Source organism: Microtus oregoni, unplaced genomic scaffold (assembly GCF_018167655.1).
Source record: "Microtus oregoni isolate MIOR12 unplaced genomic scaffold, Mior012 000005F_ref0000423, whole genome shotgun sequence".
NCBI classification, from domain to species: Eukaryota; Metazoa; Chordata; class Mammalia; order Rodentia; family Cricetidae; genus Microtus; species Microtus oregoni.
Window position 1 is genome coordinate 11,846,076 of NW_024543064.1, and position 17,360 is coordinate 11,863,435.

The following is a 17,360-nucleotide window of genomic DNA, read 5'->3' on the forward strand; positions in this document are numbered from 1 at the left end:
CAGGGCTTTGCTTTTAGAGTCCAGTCCGGCCAAGCAATAGCAGTTGTCTGCTACACCCTGGGTGCAGAGCACATTCACGTGTCCAAGAACCACCAGCTACCATGTGCAGTATCCCGGGAGCACACCCAGCCCACTCTCACTATTTCAGTGGGCTCTCCCGTGGGCGGGGCCGGGCCCCATACCCCCGACCCTGTCACTCTGGGGCCAGAGCAGATAGGTTCTATCTCCTCCAGCAGCAGATTAGTTATGACTTGTTCTTTGCTCCAGACTCAAGATGGCTATAAAAATGCACCGTTCTAAACATCAGAGCCTTACAGGAGACCATGAGGTCCCCGCTCTCTCTTCCTAAGAGATGGAGTTCATATGTGACGGCAGGACACGAAGGAGACAGCATGGGCCATTAGACGGATGCCAGCGCTGAAGCAAAAACCGCGTGGTCAGAGAAATCCTGCTGCACAGGTAGCTCACGGGACACTGTGGCTGCTCAGCAGGCTGTAGAACGAGTACTTCTAGACTTAAGGAGTAAAGGACAAAAGCTTCTTGCTTACTTTAGCCATTGCTAGAGATTTGAACCCAGGGCCTTAAACAGACTAGGCTAGCCCTCTACCACTGAGCCCTGTAGGACAACTTTAGATTTTACCTAATCAAAATAAAATAAAATCTGGGTGTGGTGACACACACCTTTAAACCGAGCACCCAGATGGCACCTGCAGAGTGTGAAGCCAGCCAGGTCTACTAAAAAAGAACCTGAGGTTCAGAGCCCCTGATAGCCAGGGGTACAGAGACCCCTGTCTCAAAAAAAAAGAAAAAAAAAAAACAGCAAGCATACCCACTTTAGTTTTGCTGACAAAAATAAGTAACTGGATCAGACATGATAGCTCACGTCTAACTCCTTGGATTAGGAGGTCACTCTGGGTTCAACGCCAGCCTGAGTGACAAAGCAAATACCACAGAAAACAAAGTTTCATCTACAATATCACAATAAAACTATAACAAGGATTTTTTTTTCCACTAAATTCTTTGAGACAGAGTCTTGTTATGTAGCCCTTGCTGGCTTCCAACTCAAAAGGTCCACCTGCCTCTGAGTCCCCAAGGAACCAAAGGTGTGCACCACCCCTCCTGACTTTAGTCTAGAGACAGTGATCTGAGCATAGACGATGGCTGGAAACAAGCCTGCCCTGCCCTGCTTCCTACTGCACTGAGCAATGCCAACGTCCATCAGCACAGTGGCATACACCTTTAATCCCATCCCCGGGAGGAAGAGACAGGTAGATCTCTGTGAGTTTGGGGCCAGCCTGGCCTACAAAGTGAGTTCCAGGGCAGCCAAGGAAACAAACAACAACAGCAACAAAAAGCTGTCTCCTGCAGACAGCGTCCATCCTCCAGTATTACAGACATACCTCAGATCTCCAAAAAGCCGGGGGCTCTCTTTTCAGACAGTGCGCCTGTAGGAACTCCAGCTCGGTTCCCCTCCTCCAGCTCATCACCTGAATCAAAGAGACCCAAGTAGAATTATTATTGACATGCTGTAGAAAAGACTGTGTGTTGGGCCTGGGAAACAAGATGAATGATCAGGACTCCCAGGCTCCATACTCAGGAACTCCTTCCTGAGACAGGTCCAGTCAGCGCCGACGACCTGCCCAGACTTTCCTGAGATGTCCACAACACTGATTCTCAGCCCAGACATACCCGCACCTAGGTGACCTCTGGTGGATGACAGCGGCAAGATCACCACCACATAGCTTGACCTCAATGTTTTAGACAGGCTTTTGATTTTGTTTGTTGTTTTTAGACAGGGTCTCATTCTATAGCTCAGGCTGGCCTGGAACTTGTAGTAGGGTTCAGGCTATACAGTAAGTTGAAATTCCACAGTTCTTCCTTGGCCTCCTTAGTGCTGGGATCCTAGGCATGTACCACCAACCCAGGCTTACCTGAATACTTCTCAGGCACGTTATTTTCAACCCATTTAAAACTAAACCTTTCCTCTTGTTAAATCAGCTCCTTGTCCTGCTTCCTACCGCACTGAGCAATGCCAACATCCACCAGCCAAGGACAGGAGACAGCGCCGGGGACTTGGCTTAGCAGGCAAAAGTGCTAGCTTTGCTGTGCAAGCCTGACAACCTGAGTTTGATTCCCCAGAACCCACAGGGCAGTGGGGGCACGTCTTTAATCTCAGCTTTCCTGGAGAAAGATGACAGGCAGACGGGAAATCTGGATGATTGGGGTAGCTAGCCTGCAATACACTATACAGCAGAAACAAGAGAGACCCTGACTCAACGAGCTGGAAGATGAGAACCAAATCCACTTTTGACAGGTTGTCCTCTGACCAACACATGCACGCACGTGCACACACACTTCTAAGAAGAAATGGGACAATCCTGTGCCTTCTCATTGAGTTATCACCAAGTTTTATCAATTCTACCTCCAAAATTATCTCTCCCTATTCATTCCCTGCACCTAAATTTATTCAAGGCCACCCTTATGCCTCGCTTTAATTAGCCTAGCGATCTCTTAATTGCCTTTAGGCTCACTCCTTTATTCCTCTTCGACTTGCCCAGTGATCTTTCTTGTCCACAGACCTGATTCTTAAGTGCTTTCCCCTTAACCTAAAAGTTAAGAGTGCTTGGCTGGGCGGTGGTGGCGCACGCCTTTAATCCCAGCAATCGGGAGGCAGAGGCAGAGGCAGGCAGATCTCTGTGAGTTCGAGGCCAGTCTGGTCTACAGAGCTAGTTCCAGAATAGGCTCCAAGCTACACAGAAATCCTGTCTCGAAAAACAAAACAAAAAAAGTTAAACGTGCTAAACTCTGTAATGTCCCAAAGACTTAGCAGAGCCTCCCGGGCCTTATTGCCCTTCTCTGCTAGAGGAAGCGGAGCATCCTCACAGACAACATCTTCAACTAAGGATATACACCCTTCTCCTGCCTCACTTCCCCAAACATCCTTTAGGTCCAGCTTCCCGGGAGAATGGAACTGCCTGGATTACTTAGATTGAGCTAAGCCTCCCTTCCTACGGGGGCAGTGGTATCTGAAAAGCCTCTCTCTCCCACTTGAGGTTGCTCTCTGAATGGTTATGACACAAATACCAGCAGGGGACTTTCCGGACATTCACTCTCTAACTATAAGCATGCTAGGCTCCGTACAACCTATTACCTCAAGACAGGTTTTATCATAAGCCGTGCTTTCAGGATGAGGAAACAGAGAGAGTCTCCGCTTGGTGCTGGGAACCCTGGTCCCACCTGCGGACTTAGTCCGCAGGCATCTGTCGTTAGATCTGTCAGGCGCGTAGAGAAGGAGGGAAACACGGTGGACGGATGGGTGGATGAGAGAATGAATGAGCGGTCTACGGTGGGGGCAGCGCCCGCCCCTATTCCACAACACATCCAGACCGGCCCCGCGCCGCCCCGCACTTGGCCCCCACGCGGCCGCAGCACGCCCACCCGCCGCGGCCCGGCGCGCGGGGTCAAGGGGCGGTGACAGCCCGGCAGCGGGGGCGGAGATGGCACCAGGCGCGGTGTCACCCAGCCCTGGAGGACTCGCGCCCCTTCGGCAGCACGGGTGCACGGGCCACCCCTCCGGGCCGCTCCCGTTGCTCCCCGGCCCGCGGCGCCTTCCACCCGAGCCTCCCCTCCCCCACACAACCGTCCCGGCATCCCGAGCCCCCGGCCCCAGCCGACTCGGTCCCTCCTTCCAGGACTCCTCGGCCGCCCTCACTGGCTGAGCCTCACCTGCCATGTCCCGAACCCGACCACTGAGGGAGGTGCATCACGGCCGCGAGAAGGCCAGGGACAGAGCTTCACGGCAGACAAAGGGCGCCGCCATGTTAGAGCCGGGCGGAACCGACCTCGCCGGCTTCCCGGCACTGACTTCCGTCGCCGGCACAGCGCTGCCCTTCGTGCGCGACCGCCGACAGACGCATGCGCCTAGCCAGCCGAAAGTTCTCCGTTAGTGGACTTCGGTAATTGTCCCCGTTTTAACTCCTATCTTGGTTTTCCTCTCCAAACAGATAAACAGCGGCACTTAATGTGTGCCAGACAGCATGTTCATCGTCTCGTGTGTTCTTCACACCACAAAACCGTGTTATTTCTCCTTTTTTGTTTGTTTTGCTTTTTGAAACAGGGTTTCTCTGTGTAGCTTTGGTGCCTGTCCTGAAACTCATTCAGTAGACCAGGCTGGCCTCGAACTCACAGAGATCCACCTGCCTCTGCCTCCCGAGTGCTGGGATTAAAGGCGTGCGCCTTCATCAACCAGCTCTCCTCTTTTCTTGAAGGAGTGAAAACTTAGGTGCAAAAAGGGTTAAGTTGCTCATACTTGCACATCTTTGTGACAGAACAGAGATGCGAACCTAGTTGTGGCTCCCATTATGTTTTTTTTTAAGATATCTGTTTTTTATTTTAAAATAATACTGTTTTATAATATTTTGACAATATGTCAGAAATATATTTTGTCATATCTTTATATATCCCATTATGTTTTGGTAATATTTTTGCAGTACCGGGGATCAACAGCAACTTGGACTGAGTAGATGGCTCAGTGGGCAACGTGCTTGCTTATGCAAGCAAGGGAACCCAAGCTCAATCATGAACAACCACATTCAAGGCCAGGGGGCAGGAGAGATGGCTCAGAGGTTAAGAGCACGTTTGCTCTTTTTTTTTTGGGGGGGGGGGGGTTCGAGGCAGGGTTTCTCTGTAGCTTTGGTGCCTGTCCTGGAACTAGCTCTTGTAGACCAGGATGGTCTCGAACTCACAGAGATCTGCCTGCCTCTGCCTCCCGAGTGCTGGGATTAAAGGTGTGCGCCACCACTGCCCGGCTTACATTTGCTCTTGCAGAGGAACTTGGCTTCAGTTCCCAGCACCCACTCGGTGACTCCAATTTCAAGAGATCAGATGCCTTTTTTTCTGGTGTCTGCAATTGAAAGACCTTCAGCGAGGACCTTTCCTCTCTGATGAAGACCCCAGAACCAGGAAACTCCGAGACCAGGCCACAGGATGCAATTAGCAAGAGGTTTATTGAGTAAACACAGGTACCTGCGGGCAGCAAGTCTTTCGGAGGACTTGCGTGTCCCCAGGTTGGAGCAGTGGGTTTTTTATAGGGTAGGGAAGCAGAAGCACGGTTACAGAAGCGAGAAGCATAGTTACAGGGTTCTGATTGGGCAATTTGAATAAGGCTCGGGTTCAAACTGAGTACAGTTCTGTGGTTTCCAAGAAATCAGATATGCATGCTGACTCGGCCCATCTAGGGTACAAACTCTTCTTCTGGACCCCAAGCCCCTGCTGGCAGTCCAGATGATCAACCATAGATATCCTGCCTGGTCCAACGCCCTTGCCCCTAAGTTGACCAACGCCCTTATCTCTAAATTGAACTCCCCTGTCCTAGCTTTCAGTTATGTTGTTCAAAAATTCAAGCTTTGCAAAATAGCGTTATTGCTGCTGCTAACTTAATGCTGCTAGGTAGGGGTCTTTCACTGACTATAGGCATCCTGTTTCCCTAAGCAAACGGGATGTTCTCATGAGAGCCGGCTAGCTGCAGGTTCTGGGGGGGGGGGATGTCCAGAGGGTCTTTCACAATAAGTATGTGGCGCACATACATACATTAGACAAAACACTCAGACACATAAAATAAGTCTTAAATAAAACAAAAAAAACCTCTCCTGCCCACATGTGATCAAAAACACCTGGTACAGATGGGCCAAACAAACGTCTTTAGACAGTAAAAACAGGTGGCTGGTTATCGCCCATAAACAACAGCCTTTAGCGTTTCAGGAACTGTCTGTCCTTGGGCAAGGGGATTGCAGATCAGAGGCATTTTTGATTCATGGATATCTACAAATTGAAGCATGGTAATTGAAAACTTTGGCTCTCACATTCCCCCTTGAGTTGTATCCTGAGTCAAATCCTTGACTCTGTGATGGGTACCTGTTTATATTGGGATCTAAAAACCATCAGCTTAATGGTACCCAGACAGAAATGATCACTTAGTTAAAGTATCAGTGGTACAAGAGCCAATAACAAGAAGGGCCAAACGACTTGTGGTGGCTGACACCAGAGTTACTATCTAGGAAGAACCTGGAAATAAAAATGGGGACCAGTCATTTCCTTCATCTCAAGGCCCTTTTTGCAATGACTTTTTTTTTTAGTACAGCCATATTATTCTTAATGATTTCTGAGTTGTTTACATAGAAACAATTTCCTCTAAAGCCATATAATAATCTCTCTGTTTTACATAGAACAAGTTGAATGCCCTATCAAACTATGGAGCTATTTTAGCTAGTGGATCTACCTGTTGATAGTTCTGGGTCTATTTGGTTTTAACAGGTACCTCTCTTGGTATGTCAATAGGCACTATAGGTAGCTATTTTGTCCCTTAAACAGGGAGTTTCCAAAGATCTAACATTTCAGCCTGCTGGGGGACAAGGGGAAGTACTCGCTTAAGTAACTGCTTCCTGCTAAGACTATGGCATTGTTGTCAGAGCCCAGGAAGGCTGCAATGCTATTCAAAGGCAAGGAGGGAATTTAGACAATGGGACATTCATCAGAATCATCTGGTTAGCTCACCCAGCTGAAGAGACGGGGAGCATTAACACAGGCTGGACTGGTCCACATCAGCTTTCAACAAGTCCAGGGCTCGCAGTCATTTGGAGCAGGTTGCAGTCAGCAGCTGATGCTTGGATGTGTCTGTCAGCCAACTGGAAATCTGCGAAGACAGATATAGACTAGGGACAGACACTGACATTTAGGACCTTAAAGGAAAATCTTGTATTTGGAACTTTCAGCCTGTAGTCCTAGTAATTGGGGAAGAGGAGGATTCCCAAGATCAGGAGAGAGAGAGAAAAATACCTCAAGAATAGTCAGGTGGGCAAACTTAGGCTGAACCTATCTGAAGTCCATATGACCTGTGAGAAGTGGATCCAAGTCTTATGACCCCCTCAGTTCTCTGAAGTTTATGTAATTCTTTTAGTTTATGAAAAGACATAAAGCTCTTAGATACATTAGCATTACCAATATGTATTGATTTCCTCACTGTAGAGCATTTAAGTAGCAGGTGTCTGTAAAAACTGGGGCCGACGCACACCTTTGGGTCCTAGCATAAGCTGCAGATTTGGGTTAAAAAGCATGAATATTTTTGTCTTTTTCCAGAGAGCCAGATATAGATTGGACAGAAATGTGTCTGGCCCAGTGAGAAGCACATTTAAATTTACACTTAAAAAGAAGACAACCAAAAGAAATCTAAAATCGTGAGCTTGTGACTGAACAGTAACTAGTCAGTGTTCTACCAGCTTCTCAGAACTCCGGTGAGCAGTATTAAAACTTTGAACTTTGGAAACCTTACTGTAACAATACCATAGAAAGGGAAGGAAATCTGAAACAGTTTGTATTTTCACATACCTTAAATCATTTCTTATACCTTTACAACTTACATTTACTTCTTTCTTAAATTTAATTTTTTTTTTTTACAAACGGAGTTCTCTGTGTATTTTTGGCTGTCCTGGAACTCACTCTGTAGACCAGGCTGGCCACAAACTCACAGAGATCCGCCTGCCTCTGCCTCCCGAGTGCTGGGATTAAAGGCGTGCACCACCACCGCCCGGCTCCTTGGAACATTTTTTAGACCCTTGCATAGACTTTAACCCCTTTTCTTTCCAACGACTCGTTTACCAGAGACACAACTAGTTATTACTGAGAACAATCATTTCAAATCGTGCTCATTTAGTGGAGAATTATACCGGAAACCTGTTTATCTTTTAATATGAAGCCTGTTAGCAAGGCAAACCTGTCTACCTTTTCTCACCAGGTAGCTTGGGAAAAAAGTAAGTCTTGACTTTTACATAGGAAGTGAGCTAACAAGCTGGCTGCAGCCTTGGGGAAGAACCTGGTTGTCTGTTGCTGCTAAGCTGACCAAGCTATACCTAGCCCAGCCATCTGTACCATCAGAGATCTGAGAAGGATAAATACAAATACATGATACATAATTCAAATGCCCTATGTATCAATTAAAATGACAGAGTCTAGTCCATTACCTAGACGGTTATCCCAGATGCCTGAGGTCCCAGGACGGCATCAGTCTTCAGCTGCCAGGACGAGAGGTGAGAGGCTTCCTGTGGAGGAGGAACATGGGAGAGACGGACTTTATTGTGTCCAGGTGAAGTGGGACAATCAGCTCTTCAGTGTCCTGCTGGTCCACAGTTCGGGCTGGGTCCTGGTGGTAGGTGCTACACTCGGGCAGTCTTGCCTGGTGGTCAGTATCACCACAATCTACGGGGACATATCTTGGTGCCCCATCATCTTCTTTGGAGATCTCAGGGTCACTGCTGGGATTTGGGAGTCTTTGTGAAAGTAAATTTTTTTCTATTAAACATTTTAAATGCCATGTTCATCAGATCTCTGACAATTTTGAGGACCATTATTAAGTATATCTGAGCTAAACAAATCTATGCTTAACTTTGAAAACAAATCTGACATGACTACATGTTTGATTATTACAAATGACTAACTACTAACCTGTATTTCACAATTACATATTATATTTTTAAATGAGCTGCATAGGTACAATACCTTAAATAAGAGTAGAAACATATATTTAGTCTAACAAAAATAACCTTAAATGTGTATCAATATACAAAAATCCATACCAATGTGAAATATTTGAGACTAGTAGTTTTTTTAAGTTTTTTTTTTAGTTTAAAAGTAGAGTCAAGCCGGGCGGTGGTGGCGCATGCCTTTAATCCCAGCACTCAGGAGGCAGAGGCAGGCGGATCTCTGTGAGTTCGAGGCCAGCCTGGTCTACAGAGCTAGTTCCAGGACAGGAACCAAAGCCACAGAGAAACCCTGTCTCGAAAAACCAAAAAACAAAAAAAAGTAGAGTCAATAATCTACCTTTTTATCCTGTAATTTTTATTTTAAAAGTCGATGTAATAATATATCCTTTCCTTTATTCTCTCTCTTATTTTTGAAAAAGATCCCTAAATCTACCTCCTTTGTTTAGCTTCTTCCCTGACCATGACCAATAACAACTTGCAAACAACTCCTCTTAAACCATTGCAAACATTCACCAAATGAACAGAAACCACCCACCTCTTGGGGATGTGGGCATTGTGTTCTCTAGACGGCTTCCTGTTGTCTCGGGGTGACAGCATCTCTAGGGGACCCTTAGGACATTGGAATAATAGTCAAGAGCTAGCTGTATGATTTTTTTCAGTCTCTGTGTGATGGGAAAGTGTGGAGCTTAGCTGAAGTCTTGGCTGGAGTAGTCTGTGAGGCTGGACCACCTCAGTTAGCACCTTTGAAGTTGTTCCGGATGCAGAATTTTGAGGAAACAGTAACTGAGGCATTCTGAGAGGCTGGAAAACCTGTGCTCTGATTGCCTGGTCTTTACTCATGCCTGGTCCTTTTGTTCTGAATACATACAAACCTTTTTTTTTTTTTTTGGTTTTTCGAGACAGGGTTTCTCTGTGGTTTTGGAGCCTGTCCTGAAACTAGCTCTGTAGACCAGGCTGGTCTCGAACTCACAGAGATCCGCCTGCCTCTGCCTCCCGAGTGCTGGGATTAAAGGCGTGCGCTACCATCGCCCGGCTCATACAAACCTTTTTTGTTTTATTTTTTTTCTTTGAGACATAATTTCTCTCTACTTCAGAGCCTGTCCTGGAACTCGCTCTGTTGTAGACCATGCTGGCCTTGAACTCACAAAGATCTGCCTGTCTCTGCCTCCCAAGTGCTGGGATTAATGTGCCGCTACCACCACCCCTGGTAAACATACCAACTTTTAAAGGTAACATACATATCTGAAATATATGGAATGTGTGCTATACACAAGTCAGCTAAAGATGATTTGTTTTATGTTTGAGCAGACAAAAGGCATCTGTCGACTTTATAAGTCCGTTTGGACTGTATAACCAAACCGTTATGAGGATTCTGTAGCCAACAAGATTTTTTTTTGCGTCTTATCCAGTCTCAGAGCTGTTCCCATGTAGAGGGATCAGCATACATGTCACCTGTCCTGTAGTCTTTCCTGGCTGCCTCCCTCATGTCTGCACCCAAGATCTTCAGGAGGTCTCCCCATGTCAAATCTGATCTTTATTAGTTGTGAAGGAATCCATAGCTTTTCATTTCCTATGAAAACAAAAGCATAACCTTTCCTCCAATGCAATACATTTCCCAACTTCCATTCTGAAGCCAAGACATCCCTAAAGTACATAGGCTGGGTTAATTCAGCAGTTCCTTCCACAATCCAATGTCTTTCAGCAGCTGCCTTTTGTTCATCAGCATTTAAAAAACTCCAAGTCAACAAAGCAACAAACCTCTTGACTCTTTTATTTATTTTTAAGCTCAAATATTAACAATACAAAGCATTCCATAAACTTAAAATGTGCCATAGCCTTATAAATATAAGTATATTTTTAAAAAACTGTTTCTTAAAGAAATATCTGTCCTGCCTGGTGGTGGCACCCTGGAATCCCAGCATTTGGGAGGCAGAGGCAGGTGGATCTCTGTGAGTTCAAGGCCAGCCTGGTCTACAAGACCCAGTTTGAGGAGAGGTTCTAAGGCTACTGAGAAACCTTGTCTTGGAAAACAAAAAAAAAAAAAAACCTGGCTTTTAAATTTTCTGTAAAACTCTAAAGTTTTCTCTTAAAGAAGTTAAATTCTCTCCTGTGTATTTTTACAATATCGAAAATAAAGTACCTTTTTTAACTTTAAGAAAGACGATATAGGGCACAGTCACAATCTGCATAACGTAAAGCCAAGCTCCAATAGTGGAAACAATTCAAAGCTCAAGATCTGGGATTCATTCAAAATCCTTTAGGTTTTCTGGAGAGACTTAAAGCATCTGTGACCCCACCCTTGAGAGCATATACATAGCCTGCCTTCTAGTTCCCCAGCCTGCTCCATTTCGTTGTGGCTGGTGCTTATGATGCTTATAACATAGGGCTAGCATTTCTAAAACTGCTCGTGAACACCATTGGGCTCTTCACGAACTCTAGCCCTGCCATACTTTTGCAGACCTCAGCTGTTCCCCACGATTCCTTCATGTCTTTAAAACCATTGTCAGCTGGGTGAATCTTAAAAAGTTAAGGTCAGCGCAAGGTACATTATTGCATATGAATGCAGGGAGGTGCAGCTTTCATGTTATTAACAAGCATTGTTTTTAAATCCTATCTTTCACAAACCTTGTTTTCATGACAGGACAGGAATTTCATATAAAAATCCATCCCAAGCCGGGCGATGGTGGCGCACGCCTTTAATCCCAGCACTCGGGAGGCAGAGGTAGGCGGATCTCTGTGAGTTCGAGACCAGTCTGGTCTACAGAGCTAGTTCCAGGACAGGCTCCAAAGCCACAGAGAAACCCTGTCTCGAAAAACAAAAAAAAAAACAAAAAAAAAATCCATCCCAATCAAAGTATCTTGGAGACCCATTTTTGCCTCTTTGGTAGGCACACTCCCCACGGTCACCTTTAATCAAGGTGATGGCAGTGAAATCACATGACGTCCATCTTCCTTCCCTAACCCTAGCTGCCAGACACACGACTGCCCAAAGATGGTGGCAATCCAAACTGGAATCATGCCTGTGAAATCATGCCACCACCGCCCGGCTCAATAACTATTTCATATGGATCATTTCACAGCCTCTTGAGCTTTTGTTTAAAATTACCTTTGGCCAGGCGGTGGTGGCACACACCTTTAATCCTAGCACTTGGGGGGCAGAGGCAGGCGAATCTCTGTGAGTTCGAGGCCAGCCTGGTCTACAAGAGCTAGTTCCAGGACAGGCTCCAAAGCCACAGAGAAACCTTGTCTCGAAAAAAAAAAATTATTAAAATTACCTCTTTGAAATTGATTGCTAAATTCCTAAATAATGTTAATAATGTTAAGATTAAAATGTTATGAATGGTATTAAAGATAGCTATATCTGTAACTAAAATATAAAGTACATATTTTTTTTAATTAATTCAGTATCCTGAGATAAAATTGTTTAAATTTGCCGGGCGACGGTGGCGCACGCCTTTAATCCCAGCATTCGGGAGGCAGAGGCAGGCGGATCTCTTTGAGTTCAAGACCAGCCTGGTCTACAGAGCTAGTTCCAGGACAGGCTCCAAAGCCACAGAGAAACCCTGTCTCAAAAAACAAAAAAATAAATAAATAAATAAATAATAAAATAAATAAATTGTTTAAATTTGTCGGGTTGCGGTGGCACACACCTTTAATCCTAACACCCAGGAGGCAGAGATAGGCAGATCTCTGTGAGTTCAAGGCCAGCCTGGTCTATGGAGGGAGCTCCAGGTCAGGCTCCAAAGTTACACAAAAACCCTGTCTCAAAAAAACCAAAACCAAAACAACAAAAACAAAGCAAAAAACAAACAAAAATTGTTTAAATTTCTATCACAGTATTTCCTTAAGTACTGATTTTTTCTTGCTAAATGAACATTTAAAAACCTATAATTAAGCCGGGCGGTGGTGGCGCACGCCTTTAATCCCAGCACTCGGGAGGCAGAGGTAGGTGGATCTCTGGGAGTTCGAGGCCAGCCTGGTCTACAAGAGCTAGTTCCAGGACAGACACCAAAGCTACAGAGAAACCCTGTCTCGAAAAACCTATAATTAAGTATATTTTCTTGTTAGACAAAGCCTTTGCTTTTCAGATAGTCCTTGCCTTAAGTGTACAAAATCCGCTGAAAGAATGATGCCTATAGTCCAGCTAAATTACATAGTGATTGTAAACATGGTTCTGCTGGACAAATATTTAAATTTCCTTATAAACATTGGTCTGTTAGATAAAGAAATAACACAAGGGCTACACAGAGAAACCCTGTCTCGAAAGAATAGAAAAGTAATATACGCTTATGTGTGTGCATGTGTGTGTGTAAAATAGTTCATAGAATGCAAACAACTGTAAATACAGGGGAACTATATAGTCAGTCTCGTAAATTTTGGTTATTTTAGGTAGGATCGCCATTTTGGACTGAGGTAGAGGTAGTAGCCAGTGATTGGCTGTTTTGCTTTTCTGACCTTCAGGTTGAACCCCAATTTCTCTCTCTGAGCTTCTATTAATCGTGCATCACAGTATAACAACCTATGTCACATGCCAGCTACAGAAGGTGTAGAAAACAATTCATACATAGCTCATAACGGCAAACACTTCTGATACAGAGGCTTACTTTCTTATCCTGGAGCTTGCTCTGTAGACCAGGCTAGCCTCAAACTCCAGATCTCTGCCCGCCTCTTCCTCCCAAGTGCTGGGATTAAAGGAGTGTACCACCTCCACCCTGTAGGAGTTTCTTCTTTAATGACCTTTATCAGGAATTCCTGTCTCCTGAAGACTGCAGTCCTGCCCACGACTGAGCCTCACCTACCTGAAGCTAGGAATGTGCTTCCTACCTAAGAAGGACCTTGTAATAGTTAATAGACTGTGTAGTCCTGAATGAACAGAACGTCATAGCTGGCCAACAGGAGGACCCGTGAGTGAAAACTCCTGGAAAGATTCTGTGTGCAGAGCCTGGTGGGTTAGAGTTTCAACACTGTGACAGGATTGGAATGTGTGGGCCCAGGGGCTAATCACCTTATCAGGGGCTCAGTTGTGGCCCTCTGGAACAGCCATCCCCGCCTTCCCCCTGTGTTGGAACTAACATTCTATGGCGATAGGTAAAGCCCTTTTAGAATCTATTGACTTAGCAGACCACTGGCTCCCACCAATCCAAAATAAGCATCATCAGATATAGCATCTCGAGCCTTCAGAAAAGCTTCTCCCCCACCCCCCCGACAATGCACCTACCAATTTTTTGTTTTGTTTTGTTTTGTTTGTTTTTGGTTTGTTGAGACAGGGTTTCTCTATAGCTTTTGGTTCCTGTCCTGGAACTAGCTTTTGTAAACCAGGCTGGCTCGAACTCAGAGATCCACCTATCTCTACCTCCCAAGTGCCGTGATTAAAGGCGTGCGCCACCACGGCCCGGCCCCACCAATGTATTTTGAACTTGTCTTAGTTTATGACTTTCTGGTCTCTGAAGCTCTACAAACTTCATGAAACTGCTTCTGTGTTGGAATGTGGAATTCAAGGTAACCTAAATCTGTGTTCGCAGAACATGGTCACTCAAAATGGCTTCAGAATAAACCCTTGTTCCCTTTAAGATGAAAGCTGTGCTTTTTGTGTGACTGTGTGACATACCATACATAGCCCTAGGGATGGTGGCCCTAGCCAGTCATTCCATCACTGGGAGGCTGCGGCCAGAAAATAAGAAGTTCAAGGACAGCTAGCTGCACATTGAAACCCTGCCCTTCCACCAAATAAAAATAATAAATAAGAAGCCGAAGTGGTCAGCTAATGGCTGGAATTGGGGTGGGGTGGGGAGTGAGGCCTGACTGGGAAACTTCCAGAGAACTATCCCAGGTCAGGAAGCAGTTAGATTGGAAAAAGATAGAGAAACCTGCCTCTCCCACACCCAGCAATTTGTTGATACAAACTTTCAGATCAACCAAGTCCCCTAGAGCCAGTTCTGAGGCTCCCTCGTAACTCTGAAAGGTTTGGTCCCAGGGTGGAGGGAAGACACATCCAAGGACAGCCTCAGACTGTGGCAGCAGGGTTTCCTCAACAGAGCCCCAGGACCGGGGAGCCAGCCTCAAGGAGTCTAGCCTGGAGATGAGCTATGGTAAGATGTGGCACAGGGCTTCTCAGCACCAGGGAAAAGGCCAGCTGAGGAGGAGTGGCAGGCGTGGGGCTGATGACTGGGGGTGTGTGGACTTCACACAGCCCTGTACCAACCAATAAACAGAGCATACGTGTCCTCTGAACCTGGCCAAGATAGGTAGGCCCACCAGGTAGGGAAGAGAGCTGGGGTACTATTTGCAGGGTGTCAGAGAGCAGCTTCGGAGCTGGTCTTATTCTACTGTCAGATGAGATCACATGGGTTGTCAGGCCACAGTAAGCGATTTCGCCTTCTGAGCCGTCTCCCTAACTTAGTTGTGTCTGTGTGTTGAGGGGGAGTGGTTTTGTGCACCGTGATGGTGCACACCTTTAGTCCCAGCACCTGGGAGGCAGAGGCAGGTGGATCTCTGAGAGTCTGAGGCCAGGCTGGTCTACAGAACAAGTCCCAGGATACACAGACTCTCTCTCTCTCTCTTTCTCTCTCTCTCTCTCTCTCTCTCTCTCTCTCTCTCTTTCTCTCTCTGTATGTGACATGAGTCTAGGCTCATGCTTGTGTAGAAAGTATATGACCACTCGGGTCGTCTCCCCAGCCCACAGCCCACCCCTGCAAATGCTGTGTAAAGATACTCCCTGGGCCATGTGAGCAAGATATGCCCAGGGGCTACGCATGAGGTTCCCACAAACAGGTGAGACAGGGAAAACAGTTTAAACTTAGGTATTAGGTAATGGGCCAGCGAGAGTACCGAGTGGGTAAAGACGCTTGCTGCCAAGTCTGACCTGAGTCCAATTCCCTAGACCCACGCTGTAGAACGAAGAACAGACTCCATGAGTTGTCCTCCGACCTCCACATGCAGAACATGGCTCATGTGTGTCTACACACAAAATCAACAAGGCAATCAACTTAGTTGACTATGCTAACCCAAACTTCTGGCCTCTCCCTTCCTTTTAGCTATGCAGCCGGCGGGCCCCCAAAAGGCTGTCCCCACAGCTCACCTCACTGTCGTTATTGACTGTGCCACTGGAAGGCAAGTCTCCCTGGCGGCACCCCCAGTGCCACACCAAGCATCAAGACCCAGCCAGGGACGTGTCACTCCGCCCATGAAGATTTTTGTTATGTTCTGTGGAGAAAACACGCTGCGTGGGACTCAAGACTTTCCGCTCAGTTGCAGGCCTCTTGCCGGGACCAAGGATACCGTGCCATCCGACAGAGGTCTCCCGGCTCCAGCTTCCCTCCCTGCCAGTCCGCCGAGTCCCCAGGACGATCCTCAAGCCCAAAGGAGCTTCTTGAAGCCTGGAGCTACTGAAAGGCACGCAGCTTGGGACACAGTTAAATGCTCACTCCAAGCGCTCTCTTCCTGTGTCTGTGGGCAGGCTGAGTAGTTTGGCCAGATCTGTGGGGGTGGGGGAGAGCCTGGGAATGCAAGTAGTCTTTGGAGTCTGAGCCCAGGAAGGCATCCTGGATGTGTTGAAGGATGTAAGAGCCAGTCACGTCTCTGTCCTCTTCCCCATCCTCTGCCAGGCTCTCAGCTAAGGCCAGGCATGGTACCAACGAAGCACCTTCTACTTCCCCTACAGGATGCTGCCGATGACGTCACGGCCTTCCTGCCGCTAGGGAAGGGAGAGGGTTGAGCAAGTGACCAAATAAATAAATGTTTTGAGCATTGCTGAGCAGATCTGTGACACGATACAGAAGTGTCTTTCCTGGTGCAGGGCTTGGAGAGAGAGAGAAAGAGGAAGGAATGGGAAGTGGGCAGGGCCCTTTTAAAAGGGAACGTAGTGAATGCGCTCGCGGCTCAGGCGAAGCTCTTAGTGGCTGCAGCTGAGGACGAATCCTGTCAAGACCCCAAGGTCAGGCCAGTTCAGATGCCTGAAAGATAACACAGGGACGCCGTGCGAGCTGAAAAACAGAAAGAGCCAGCCCTAAGGAATTTTTTCTCCTTATGGAAACTCACCCACCCATCACAGATACCTCATCCCAGAGCAAGCCAGGGAGAGCTCCTCAGTGGCAGTGTCCCTGTGTGATGGTCAGGCCAGTTGCTGTCAGCTTGGCTCAAGTGTAGTCCGGGAGGTGCCTGGAAGGCTGTGGAGCAGTGGGGTGGGGTGGGGTGGGGGGATAGGTTCTGGGAAACTCCATCTTCAAAGGAGGGAGATGGGGCTAGAGGCAGCTCGGTTGGTAACTGCTTACCCCGTATGAGCCAAGCACTGAATTTAATCCCTAGTACCAAATAAACCAGGCACGGTGGCACACAGCTGTAATCTTCGTACCCATAAAGTGACAGCAGGGTTGGAAGGGCAAGGTCACTGTTAGGTACGGGGTGAATCTGAGGCCAGCCTGGGCTACAGGAGAGTCTGTCTCAGATGAGCAGAGGGAGCAGTGTACAGAAATGCAATGGAGCATCGTACAGAAATGCAATGGAGCATCATGACAGGCATGGAGACATAGGCCTGTCACCCCAGCACTTGGAAGAAGGAAGCAGGACCACCAGGTTCAAAGTCATCTCAACAGAGGGAATTTGAGATGGGCAAGGGTGACCCTGTTAAGAAAAAAAGAAAGGGGTGGCTCAGTGGTTGATAGCACTGGCTGCTCTTCCAGAGGTCCTGAGTTCAATTCCCAGCAACCACATGGTGGCTCACAACCATCTGTAGTAAGATCTAGTGCCCTCTTCTGGTGGGCAGGGATACATGCAGACAGAACACTGTATACAACCAACAAATAAACAATCTTTTTTATTAAAGAAAGA

At 46.9% G+C, this 17,360-nt stretch overlaps 2 protein-coding genes across 3 annotated transcripts in view; one reads left to right on the top strand and one right to left on the bottom strand.

Annotated features, from left to right (window-relative positions):
* Zbtb17 (zinc finger and BTB domain containing 17) overlaps positions 1 to 3,861 on the bottom strand; it is a 19,653-nt gene extending 15,792 nt beyond the window's left edge. For both annotated transcript variants that reach the window (XM_041651681.1, XM_041651680.1), the window contains exons 1-2: positions 3,727 to 3,861; positions 1,401 to 1,487 (exon numbers count right to left, since the gene is read on the bottom strand). The gene's annotated coding sequence lies outside the window, so the exon portion shown is untranslated. The remainder of the gene's footprint in view (positions 1 to 1,400; positions 1,488 to 3,726) is intronic.
* On the top strand, positions 3,861 to 16,278 carry LOC121448061 (steroid receptor associated and regulated protein). Its single transcript, XM_041651682.1, has 2 exons — positions 3,861 to 3,956; positions 15,569 to 16,278. Exon 2 carries the CDS (start codon positions 15,571 to 15,573, stop codon positions 15,997 to 15,999), a length of 429 nt encoding a protein of 142 aa, XP_041507616.1. The 5' UTR covers positions 3,861 to 3,956; positions 15,569 to 15,570; the 3' UTR covers positions 16,000 to 16,278.
* The last annotated feature ends 1,082 nt before the right edge of the window (positions 16,279 to 17,360 follow it).